Source organism: Sordaria macrospora, chromosome 3 (assembly GCF_033870435.1).
Source record: "Sordaria macrospora chromosome 3, complete sequence".
In the NCBI taxonomy this organism is placed as follows: domain Eukaryota; kingdom Fungi; phylum Ascomycota; class Sordariomycetes; order Sordariales; family Sordariaceae; genus Sordaria; species Sordaria macrospora.
The window spans coordinates 1,373,059-1,385,676 of NC_089373.1; the positions used below are offsets into that span (position 1 = coordinate 1,373,059).

Below are 12,618 nucleotides of genomic sequence, written 5' to 3' on the forward strand. Positions count from 1 at the left end.
CGACCCATGTTCCCTGTGACAGTGTGTAGGGGAACCTCCAAATGACAATGGAGATGCAGACGGAGCAGAGGCGAACAGAGATGGAGACGAGCAGCGGAGAGTCCAATCCCCATCGCGGCCGGGAAGCAAGCAGAACTTCCCATTGCATGATGTTGACGGGACGGGAAGTCGGGAGCAAGTGCAAGTGCAAAATACTGTATACGCTATCATTTACGCTACAGTAATACGAAAATCAAACCAGACCAGCTTCATTCCAGCCTCCGAGAAGCCAAGGGCGGACAGGGGGAGGAGCCGAGGACTAACTTTTGGTCGAGTCGTTTTTTAGAGGAGTTCGTTAGCAAGTCATTAGCTAGCGAGCTAGCCGGCTCTGTCCGGCGCCGGCGCGCTTGGGTTTTTGGATTTTCTTTTGCGAGCAAAAAAGAAGAATGGCATTTCCTTCCATACGAACACGGACGGGATTGGAATTGATAATGCTCAGTCCTTCAACTGTTGAACGGCTCGAAGCGATAGCTTGCCAAAGGCCGCCAACCCCCAGGAATGGATAATTTGCCTACACGTGTAAGCATTGAAAGAGACACAACAAGGAGTTTCCATGTTCGTTCGGCTGTTCACCAACGTTCGAGAAAAGAAACAAAACGGTCCCCCAGAAAAAGTCAAGATCGAAAAGGACGAGGATCCAGGAACCAAAATGACTGTTCCAAAGAAAGGGACCCCGTTTTGCCCAGTGAATAAGTCTCCGGGAAAACAAGAAGAGGGAATTACAGCACCTTGGAACAATATCACGATTCCACACAGATTCCATGTTGATATCCATACCCATACCCATACCCATACCCATACCCATACCTATACCCATACCCATACCCATACCCATACCCATACCCATAGTTCCATATCCCACAACCCACAAGCCTACACCGTTTATAACCAGACACCCGTTGGGTTCGTTGACGAGTCAGGAGTTTTGTGGGAGCTGTGGGAGTTGTAGATGGGCAGGTTTAGAAGTTGGAAGTGGAAGTGGAAGTGGAAGTGGAAGTGGAAGTGGAAGTGGAAGTGGAAGTGGAAGTGGAAGTGGAAGTGGAAGTGGAAGTGGAAGTGGAAGTGGAAGTGGAAGTGGAAGTGGAAGTGGAAGTGGAGGTGAAAGTAGGATCGTTAGAATTGCCGCGACAATTGCTGCCCTCGTGGCGGTCTCCTCGCCGAAGCAACAAGCATCCCCATCTTGCACACGTGTATCCATCCATCTTTCTCCATCCACGCACGCCCGCCTGCCCGCCGACCTGCCCCGACTCCGACCACCGTCAGGTGGGAAAGGGGTGTTGTGGAGTTCACTCGTTCGGGATCGGGTGTACCCGTCCTTGCCCTTCCGCTCTGATGGTTCCGCTCTTGTTTTCTTACTTTCCTTCCCTCTTCCGCCCCTTGTTTCGGGGTTCACGTCGGGAACATTGTGGAGGAGGTCGCTTTTTTACAAACTCTTCCTCATGATCTCATCTCCGTCATTGCATGATTCAGTGATTAATCGGTACTCTGCCTAGGCAAGGTAGTCTCTGAAGTATGATCACGATGGTCAAATCCCGAACAGACATGTGAAGCAACGAGGCGGGCCGCTGTCCGTTGGCGATGAAGGTCCGTTGCGAATGGATCCCGCCCTCCTGCCCGTTTTGAAATTGGCGGAGATGGACAACCCCCATGGCTTCACCAGGCCCCTAGGAAAATATCATGTTATTGTCTCCGGAATGGGTTATGCAAAGGTTTGCTTCCGTTGTTGATCAGGTTGATCACTCAACGGTTTTTCTGTCTCTGGAGATGAGCAGCGGAAAGCTTTGTCCGCTCTCGTGTTGACGACTGATGGGTGGTAGATGGGTAAGGGGGATTATCTATCTTCCCGACGCTATTGCCTTCATGATGGATTTGCATGATGATTGTATGTTTATAACACTTCAATATCATCAGCACTGGACTGGCGCCCGGGAATGGCTTTTGGACCTTGTCAATCTCAGGTCCCATGCTTGCCGTACTGCACTTGGACGCAGACTGAGCACTGAGGTCATCGTGACCTGTGTCATCCGTGCTCCCTGGTACTTCCAGCTTCCCAGCGAGGGCGTCGATTGCACGTGGAGCTGAACGATTGAAGCAACAAATCTTTTGAGTCTCGCCGGTGTATGCCTCAAGCGCAATTGTCTCCGTGAGACTTTGATGTGGAGTTCTGTCAGCATGTGATTTGCCCCAAACATCCGCAGTGGCGTTCTACAAGTAGGGCGGGAGTTTTCAAAGGCGACTTCCAGTGGAGCGACCGCGGCAGGACAGATTTGATTGAATGAGCACTGGTGTGTACAAGAAAGGATTGAATGTTACACAGCCGATCAAGACAAAATGAAACATTTTCTGTGGAGTGTTACTCCCGTTTCAGATACATGCGCTGTATTTCTAGGTTATTGTCGGCAACCAGTCATTCGGTAGAGGCTGCAGCGAATCATCGGGCAAGAGTCATGAATGCTTGCCTTCCCCAGAGGGCAATCCTTCCACGACAGTTGATGCTGTGACGCGAGATCGAAAATCTTGCTTCCAAAAACGTCACCCTCACGACAACAACCGTCTTTCGCCCTCTCGCATTTGACATCCCGCGCAAAGTGAACGCAACCCGCATCGCCAATTCGACGTGCTGCCCACCAAGAAACCCTCCGTGCTGCTGCCCGTCCTCTCCTCCCGACCACCGTCAACACCACCGACCTCACCTACCGAACACCAGCGACTGTGCAAATCGAACTGCACAGTCAGGCGCATTGCCACCCGGGTTCACTTAAAAGTCCTTTATGCACCCAGGCTCGATCGAGACTCCTGTATCAGTACCCCGAGATCCAAATCTAATATCCTCCGACCAAGCCGCCCAACATGGCTCGCCTCGCTCCCAGCCAAGCTCCCCAGATGACGCCTCTCCTCACGAGAGCATCTTTGGCGGAGATGTCGCTTCTGGGAGTGACGATGGCCATCGCTTCGACCAAGACTTTGGCCGACTGAGGGCTGCCGACTATGTCTCTGCCGCCCAGCCTGTTATGACTGCTGGTCAACGAATCGCCGAATATGAAAACGCCTTACTGCTATCCCGACAACACGTTCCGCATACCTTAGCATTTCAAGTTGTTAAGAACACTTCGAACTCCCCTGGACGCGTCAAGCTGACAGACTTTCCCAACGGTATGTGCTTCAGCGTTGTGTGGTCGATGTCCTCAATACGTTAGGCTTTGTAGCTTACAGATGCTTTACCAGAAATCCTGACCCATATCCTATCGCATCTGCATCCCGATTCCCACGGAGACGTCGCTCTGGTCTCGAAGCGCTTCTACCACCTCGTTGCGGCCCCATATGCCTGGCGAAGAGCCTTCCTGCGCAACTTTCCTGGTCAAGAATCGCTTCTCTCGGCAAAGAAAAGGAGCGAGTTGGCCAACGAAGATGGGGAGGTGGACAGAATACGCTCCGAGTCTCGGTACTTTGCCAGGCTGAGCGCCATGGCCACATGGCGTAGCGAGTATCTCCTCCGCACCCGGCTGCTTAGGAGTGTATCCCGCGGGAAACCCGATGGCTCCTCACAGATGACAATCCAGTCTGGAAAGAAGGCAGCCGCCGTCCTGACGTACAGCCCGAGACTTTCGTGGATGGTCACCCATCTGCACGCCGTGTTTTCCGGTAATCGAAATGGGCCGCGGGTGATGCATGGTTCTAGGGATATTGGAATGGCGTCCGTCAGCGATCCTACCACTGGTAAGATTGAGAAGCTGGGTATGGATGATCAGTTCCACTTCCAGCAACTGGACGAGGTGCATCCCGGTCTCGTGTACTACGGAATGGGCGACGGACCTGCAGCGGTCCCCAACGTCATTGACGTTAGTCAGCCCTATGGTCTAATCGGTGCCGAAGCGTTCCCTGGTGGTCGAGTCTACTTCAAACCACAAGGTCAGCTGCGCGGCCGATTCCTGGGAATTGTACCCGAAACAGTCGATGGCGAGCCTGAGATCCCCAAGATTCCCGTACTCTTGGATGCCGTCTGTTCAGTGTGGATCGCAAAGTCGCCCAATGTACCAACAGCGACTGATTCAATGGTTGGTATGTTAACTGGCTCGACCCTCGGCATAGTGACCGCCTATACCCTTGGCTATGAAATTTCGGGTCGCCGCGCCGGCAATCGTGTTGGCGAGATCACCGCACGCTGGGTGCTCAGTCCTGGCGTACCTATTGTAGACATCAAGGTCGATGACAACTACAACCTGAGACGCAAAGGCATGGACAGGGTCTGGGCTGTTGCTTTGAATGCACTCGGAGAGGTTTTCTATCTCATCCAGACGCCGACTCCTTCTTCAGCTCGTGGAAAGTCGACAACCCTGCTTAAGGATGCCTGGGATGCCGGACGCACTGCTTATTGGGAGATGATTGAAGCAACCCGGCGTGTCGCAATACCGGATGATTTTGACAAAAATGCAGCTGATGCTTCATACTCACCGCGCACTTCGGCAAATTTCATGAATCTGAGCAAGCCCCAGATAGTTGCTGAGGCTCGAGAGATAGAATCTTTCTTCCGTCGCAAACCAGCGGACTTCCGGAAGGCTTGCTTAGATTGGGATATGCAACGGATACTCGAGGTGGATTTTGCTGTCGGCGACGAAAACGGCGGTGAGGCCATCTTCAAAATCGAGTGCGGTTTGGAGGAGGGTGTGCCTCCCACCGTTCGGAGATATGTCAGACACAAGGCTAGCCCAGTCGTCGATTCAGAGAGGGTTGCGGCCTTGTTATCTTCAGCACCCACAGCCTCCATCTTTGGAGCTACGGAGACGCCGAAAAGCTTGGACTCTGTTCCTCAGTCTACCACCGACGGTGGAGAGAAGCCTACGGCGATTTATGCTTCCAGCGGGTCACCCTCAACCTCAGCCACGCCCGCAGGAGACGTTATCAACGGTTGGTCTGTCACCGACTACAAGCTTAAGATGCCTCTAGGTGCAGAAATCACCGCAAGTGCGATCGATTTGTCTAATTATGCTGTCATGGCGGCATTTGAGGACCCTCTTTGCTTTGAACATGATGGAAGTGGTGCCACGTCCAAGGAGATTCCTGGTCGCCGCGCCCGCTATCTTGCTGTTGGAACCAGCACCGGCTCGGTGAATGTGTGGAACATGAGAGATCATCACTCTGCCCACATGGTCAAGCCGTTGCGAGTTATTCAGACCGATTCACCCGCTATCTCCAGTCTTGCGCTTTCCGCTCTTTATCTACTTCACGGTGGTACTGACGGTGTGGTCCAAGCATGGGACCCGTTGGCTTCAACCAATGAACCTATCCGCACCCTCAATGCGAAGATGCTGGGCCGGATCCCTCGTGCCATTCTCTCACAGGCTCCCGCGATGGAACGAAATGTGTACTCTGCTGTTCGCGCCATTTTCTTGGATCCTGACCCGACCGTCCTTCGAGGCGTATCGGCATGGGGCAACAACATCAGGTTCTGGTCTTACAGCTCTACGAATCAAACTCCGGGCCGGAAGCGACGTCACCGGCATAACGACGTACACGGCCGGGTTGCCAGTCGTAGAACCAGCCACCATGTTTCTGGCTTCATTGCCGCCGAAGAAGCGGAGCTTATCCAGGAGGAGGAGACGCGTACTCGCGAGATGGCTCGGCTCCGTTCGCGGTTTGGACAAGGCTTGGCAGACATGACTGAGGAAGAAGCACTTCTTTATGCCCAACTGGTATCCGAGGAGGACTTCATCAAGCAAGAGTCGCTTCGCTTGGCAGCTGAGGCTGAGATGAGATCAACTGCTGAATCAGAATGGGAGCAGTTGCCATCTACGGGAAGCAGTGCTGACCAGTTCACACCCGAGTCCAGTCTTCCCGGTGCTAGTCCGAGTGTGGCCGGAAGTGGTGCGAATCTCCCGACTGTCACTGAAGAGTCGGAGGAGGAGATGATACAGCGTGCTATTCGCCTGTCACTGCTTGAAAGCAACGGTGGCGTGGATGATGCTGCTGCAGTGGCACCGGGCCCGGCACCAGAACTAGCAGCAGAAGAAGCAGAGCAGTACCCTCCTCGCAGCCCGAGCCCGCTACCCGAGTTCTCCATCATTGTGAAGCCCCTGAAGGGCAAAGGAAAGGGCAAGCAACCCTGTGCTGCGACTGGATCATCCTCATCTCTCTTTTCCGAGCCCGGTTATACCAACGGTTCGGCAGCCTTTGGGCTGGACCCTGTCGACATTGCCTACGATACCGTCCCAACCGCAGTAGCAACTGCGGACGCGGCCGAGTTTGGCGGTGATATCGATGACGATCTGGCTCTTGCGTTGAGGTTGAGCTTGGAGGAAGAACAGGCTCGCCAGAGCCGGATGGCACATCAGAGCGACATGGATATGACTTCAGATGTTCGGCACGTGTTGGAGAATTCGGAAGAGTTTCCGAGGTTGGATGTGAAGGGGAAGGGGAAGGGTAGGATGATTTGAAAGGGATTATGTGATCAATGCGTTGGGACGTTGATGGTATGCAAGTTGTTATGTTACATATAATGCTTCGAAAGTTGGAATTTCATTTCACCGCAGCTACCTAACCTTGATCATACCGTACTGAGGCATCTTTAGGTTAGTAGATCATAGGGTACTAGCATTATTGTGTTTGACTGCGTTCTAGGTTTGAGGTTGAATGGATGCGCAGAATCGTTTGAAGCCGTACTATCGAGATGTTTTCTTTACGTGATCCAGACATGGATGACTTTGAGGTGGTCTACGGTATCTTGTCTGACGAGAGAATCGCATGTGAACCTTCCTCTTCCATTTGGCAGGTGAGAAGGGACGGTGACGAAGGGCAGAAGGAACTTGAAAGATGGTGTTTAAGGTCGGCAGGCACGAACGATCAATTTATGTAAGGAAGGAGGTCGGAAACATGATGTCGTGCCCGCAGTGATTGAACCGTGCCTACCTCGTGTGAACAAGTGGGTGGTCATGTCGAAAGAATAACCTAAACCGAACATATCACTGTCAGTACATCACGTCTTGGGCGCCCCTGTACTTCATCACACCGGTATTCAATTGTCTTCATTATTCGCCTGAACCCGACTCCTCGGCCGTTTCTGGATGGAATAACCCCAAGGGACTCTGTCCGATGTGTTGCTAAGCTATTGTGATCCCTATCGCGGCTTTTTACGATGTTTTTTTTTCCAATTACGAAGAAGCAGTATTGAGTTGTCCCTGTTCGGTGATGTCGTGGACTTGCATGACGGTTAGGAGACAGGTTATTAAAGAAATGATGGAAAGTGACAAGGACTTGATGATTACGATGATTATGACCTGTAGGAGACGTATACACATAGAACCACTGCATATCTGGGTTTGGAAGTTGACAACTTTTATACAACCGAAGAACCGAACAACCTATCGACCAAGACACTCAATACATACACTACAAAATCTGCCATTTTTGTTTAATTGACATACCTCCGCTCGACACTTTGTGACAGTGATATCATGCCTTCGAAACCGAAATCGAAACCCAGCCAGTCACCCAGTCAGTCCTTAAAACTCCAGAACCTGCTTGCTAGCTACAAGTAAACACACAGCAAAACCCCGCTTTGAGAAGAAGAAGAGATCCATCATATCAGTTCATGACATTATTCCATCATCATAACATTTCAGTATTCACACTCACCCCTTTCGTTCATCCAAGTAGGTACTTAGGCAAAACCAACTTTCGTTACTGATTAAATCATGCCCACTAAGCATTCGTAACCGTCAGCCTATCCTTCTTTTGATTCTCACCACCCGCAAACCCACCAGCCATACCCTCCTCAGCAACTTTCCCACTGACATGTCTCTGCCTTCCTCCTCCACTACCCATAGCCATCATTGCCGACCCAGCTCCGCCATACGAGAAATCGTGGTCGTAGCCAGATGAGACCACCCGGTTATTAGCGGGGTGGCCTGCCAGCAAAGTGGGAGGCGTGTCGGAGGTCTCGTCATAGGGCTTCCCTCCGCCGCCAACGGAGAAAGTCTCGGGTTGGATAGACGAGTCGCGGTTGCGCATCGGTTCTTGGCTGTCGGGCTTCAGGTGTTGGGATTGGGGTTGTTGTTGTTGGCGAACTTTCTTGATGTTCAGGGGGTTCAAGTTCAGCGGACGAAGAATCGATTCGCGCAAGCGGCTGAAGGGCGTGATGGACCTCTCGGGCTCCAGCGCCGCGTCGATGATCAAAGTCGGCGAGGAAGGGTTGGAGCGTAAGGGGTTGGGATGCAAGTCCGCGAGGTCGATGCCGTCGTCGTTGTTGTCGTTGTCGTTGTGACTGTTCCGGTAGCCTTTTGCGTGGTTGTCGCGGGCTGGAGACAGTTTTTGGTGATGGTTATCGTCGTCGGAGTCGTGGGTGTCATAGTAGTCGGTTATGGCTTCGTAGGCGCGGTTGCCGCGCTTGTTGTTGCCGCCACCGCCGCCGCCGCCGCCGCCGCCGCCGTTCTTTTGGGCATCCTTCATGGCGCGGTTGCGCTCGTGGGTGCGGTTGAAGAGGGACTCGGTGGCGTACCAGGTTTCTTGGAACTTGCCGCCGCGTGGCTGTTGTGGTTTGGTTGGAGACATGGAGGTAGGGGAGGCGGTCATATGCTCGCCGTTGTTGTACGAAGTGCTCGGTCGGCCGGAGGCGATGCTGGCGCGGGGGTTAGCAGCACCACGGTTGGCGAACGGGACCTGGTCGGAGTCATAGCCGTGATAGGATGATCGGGGAGGCATAGAGCTTCGTGGTGAGTTGCCGGGTGAGATTTGGTACTGGCGGTCCGGTAGGTCTACGGTGACTCGAGACTCGCGCTTACCATAAGACCGCTCGGAAAAGTCAGAGCTTTGCCGGGTATGCATGAAGGGGACAGCGCGTGGGCGGACGAGGTCGTCACCGCTGAGTATACTGGAGTCACGGTGGCTGCCAGCAACTGTACCAGGGCGCTTGTCGTCGTCGGCGTAGGTCGAGATGGAAACGACCGAGGACTTGTTCCTCTTATGGGCGCGCGAGGTGAGCGTATCCTCCAGGGGATTCATATCCGGTGGCATCTTGGAGATACGCCAGAACTGAATGGCGAGGAAGACCGAAATGCCGATGGAAAAGACATGGAGTCCGCCTACGCCAATCAATCCATACTGAACGGCCGGCAGGAAGTATTGAAGCACCGACTTGTCGGGAAGAAGAGTACCCCACGTAGCGCCATCCTTGCGGGTCGTATAAACGCCGAATGCATAAACCAGACAAGCGGCAATGTCCACAATGATGACACCGAAATGGTAGGCAGCCGAAGACGTTGGCGCCCGTCCACCGGCAGGTCGCCAGAGGTGGTAAATGCCATAAGATGTGTGAATTATGGCGACGCCAAGCTACGTGAGAATTATGGTCAGTAAGTTCTCGTTGGTGAAAAGGCAAAGTCTCACTTGACATACCGCAATTCTTACGACCAAGCCGGGCACTTCTTTGATGTTGTTCAACATGATCATAATCACCAGCAAGCCAGCAGCACCTAGAAACTGAAGCAGCCTAAAGACCAACTGAACCTTCCTCATCTGTATAATCCATTGTTTGGACCTTGGGCCCATGGGCCGGAAACTCTGGATAGTGCGCACAGGAGGAGGAAAGGCGCTGTATCAGTCGAAGAGATCAACGTTAGTCACTGCCATCCAAATATCTCATGATCGACGTTCACCACCTCCCTTGCAGTGGGGACCATGTATGGAAGACTGCATGGAATCTTTTAGTTACATACTCTGGATGGACATTGAATGAGACAAGCGGGCCATCTGGCTTGGGTTTTGGCTTGGGCCTCTCAAAGCTTGCTCTTGTGATGGCTTTTGGGTCGAATAGTTTTGGTGGGAGACGATCGTCGGTGCTGTACCTGACGGGGTCGTAGTCGTACAGGAAGGGTTGGGTGTTGCCCCCCATATTGTCGACGGCGCTGCTGTTGCGCTGGGCGGCTTGGTGTTGAGAGATACCGAATAACCGCTAGCCACCCGAATGTTGAAAAAGATGTGGTTCAGCAATGGAAGGATGAATTATTGAACAATCATTCCAGTTCCATGTGACGACATGTCTTTGGGAGAAATCGGGCTAGCTCAATTGGCCTCTCAAGGTTCTCAAGCCAGAGTCCCATTCCCTGGCCCTCCCCGCTGCGGGAAGAAGTCGACGGAACTTGGCTCTCATTTTTAGAGGGAGGTTGGAAGCTGAGTGAAGCTTATCGGCGCGTTGTTGGCTCGGCAACCGCGCAGGTACGCGCTCCCGGGCGCCCGAATTGGCTTGGTTGCCCTCAATGAACCCCTGTCGTCGCCTGGTACAGACCCGTTCAGCCCGTATCGTCGGTGGCTGGATGCACCATTCGCAAGTTTACGCAACATCGGATGCTTGAAAGTCGCAGCAACCAATGGATTTTGGTAATTCCCATCTCGTGGAACATGGTTGAGGAAGAGGATGCCTTGAACTGCGGTTCGAAACTCGAGACTGGGACAGCCATGAGAGTATCTCAGGAGACCAGGTAACGATGGAACCTCGTTGATGGGACAGAAAGCAGCAGATAATGATGTCCTGGGGACCCTGTTCGATGGCACTGTCAGCGGTGCGTAACTCCGGTCGGTGCCGTGAACTCTGCTGAAGATCTAAACGTTCCCCGGATTTCAAGACCCACAAAACCCGAACTCACGGCGGTCGAGTCACCTCGTGCCTTCCCGCCGTGCCCGGCTACCCACCGAGATAATCTGCGCTTGCAACAAACATGAGCCATTGATGTCCAAACAATTTGCGCTTTAAATCCCAAATTTGTCTCCTCACATCATTTATCAACGAATTTGTTTGGACATTTGAAAATGGCTTTTGTCGCGCGGGTAAAGCCCAGGGCAATTGGCTTGCACGGAAGATGGCCGTCGCAAGTACATGCGCCGCGCCGGATGTACTCCCAGCATCCGGCTCACCATACTACTCCTGAACATCCGCTCCGGGTTGCCGTTATTGGCTCCGGCCCGGCCGGATTTTACACTACCTATAAGCTTATGGCCAAAATCCAAGGGACAAAGGTGGACATGTACGAGTCACTACCTGTGCCCTTTGGCCTAGTGAGATTTGGTGTTGCTCCGGATCATCCTGAAGTCAAGGTACTTTTCTCATGCATAATCTTACTATACTCCATTCACAAAGACGCAATGTCCTAACATGTAATCTAGAACTGCCAAGAAAAGTTCGAGGAAGTCGCCTCGTCCCCCGACTTCAACTTCATCGGAAACGTCTCCGTCGGCACCAAGTCCGACCACCCCGATGGCCTCACCGTGCCTCTCGCCAGCCTCTTCCGGCATTACAACGCCATCATCTTCGCCTACGGCGCCGCTCAAGACCGCAAGCTTGGCATCACCGGCGAGGATCAGCTAAAGGGCGTCTACTCCGCCCGCGAGTTCGTCGGCTGGTACAACGGCCTTCCCGAGCACGCCAACCTCAACCCCGATCTCACTCAAGGCGATGAAGCCGTTGTCATCGGCCAAGGCAACGTCGCCTTGGACGTGGCCCGCATGCTCCTCGAGGATGTCGACGTCCTGCGAAAGACCGACATTGCCTCTCACGCGCTCGAAACCCTCTCCCAGAGCCGAGTAAAGCGAGTCCACGTTGTCGGCAGACGAGGACCCATGCAAGCGGCTTTCACCATCAAAGAGGTCCGCGAGCTGATGAAGCTCTCCGACGTATCCTTCCACCCCGTCGACTCCGCCCTCCTCCCCACCGACCTCAAGTCTCTTCCCCGCGCCCCGCGGCGGCTAATGGAGATGCTAGCCAAGGGCACCGCCGCCACTTCGCAATCGCCCTCTGAAACATCCAAGTCGTGGTCTCTCGACTTCTGCCTGACCCCCAAGGCCTTTTCCTCCTCCTCCTCTTCTCCCGACTCAACCCAAGGGCAACTAGCCTCCACAACCTTTGAACGCACCGCCCTCTCACCGTCGCCTTTTGACCCCAACGCTTACGCTCTTCCAACAGGCGAGACCCTCACCCTTCCCTCATCGGTAGCCTTCCGCTCCATCGGTTACAAATCCACTCCCCTGCCCGAGTTCTCGGATATCAACATACCGTTTGACGAGCGCCGGGGCATCATCAGCAACGATGGCCACGGCCGTGTGCAGCACGAGGAGCACACGCGGGGCGCGGAGATGTTGCACAGGAGCTTTCCCGGGTTGTACTGCGCGGGGTGGGTCAAGACGGGCCCGACGGGGGTGATTGCTTCGACTATGGAGAACGCGTTCGCGACGGCGGATGCGATTATTGAGGATTGGGCGAGCAGGGCGACGCCTTTCTTGAATACGGATAAGAAGTGCCATGGGTGGGAAGGGGTGAGGAGTGAGGTTTTGGCGAGAGGTGATGAGAAGAGGGTGGTTGATTGGCAGGGGTGGAGGAGGATTGATGAGGTGGAGAGGCAACGAGGAAAAGAAAGGGGCAGATCGAGGGAGAAGTTTACTAGGACGGGAGAGATGTTGAACGTTTTGGGGTGAGACGATACCTACGAGATGCTGAGCGTGTTGGGGTGCGATACCCCTTTCTTTTGCCTGTCCGATTTGAGATGAATGGTTTGTAGGATATCCAGTGTTTTTTGTTGTATACTATTTAGCCAAAAG

General features: G+C 53.5%; 3 protein-coding genes across 3 annotated transcripts; 2 read left to right on the top strand and 1 right to left on the bottom strand.

Annotated features, from left to right (window-relative positions):
• Positions 1-2,718: 2,718 nt before the first annotated feature.
• On the top strand, positions 2,719-6,689 carry SMAC4_01840 (uncharacterized protein). The gene is made up of 3 exons (XM_003348769.2): positions 2,719-3,192; positions 3,265-3,628; positions 3,719-6,689. The coding sequence occupies exons 1-3, from the start codon at positions 2,811-2,813 to the stop codon at positions 6,468-6,470; spliced, it is 3,498 nt and encodes a 1,165-aa protein (XP_003348817.1). The 5' UTR covers positions 2,719-2,810; the 3' UTR covers positions 6,471-6,689.
• A 667-nt stretch (positions 6,690-7,356) lies between these two features.
• Positions 7,357-10,155, bottom strand: SMAC4_01841 (uncharacterized protein). Its single transcript, XM_003348770.2, has 3 exons — positions 9,747-10,155; positions 9,427-9,622; positions 7,357-9,363 (listed from the first exon to the last, which is right to left on the bottom strand). Exons 1-3 carry the CDS (start codon positions 9,920-9,922, stop codon positions 7,735-7,737), a joined length of 2,001 nt encoding a protein of 666 aa, XP_003348818.1. The 5' UTR covers positions 9,923-10,155; the 3' UTR covers positions 7,357-7,734.
• A 436-nt stretch (positions 10,156-10,591) lies between these two features.
• On the top strand, positions 10,592-12,589 carry SMAC4_01842 (uncharacterized protein). The gene is made up of 2 exons (XM_003348771.2): positions 10,592-11,121; positions 11,191-12,589. Exons 1-2 carry the CDS (start codon positions 10,837-10,839, stop codon positions 12,493-12,495), a joined length of 1,590 nt encoding a protein of 529 aa, XP_003348819.1. The 5' UTR covers positions 10,592-10,836; the 3' UTR covers positions 12,496-12,589.
• The last annotated feature ends 29 nt before the right edge of the window (positions 12,590-12,618 follow it).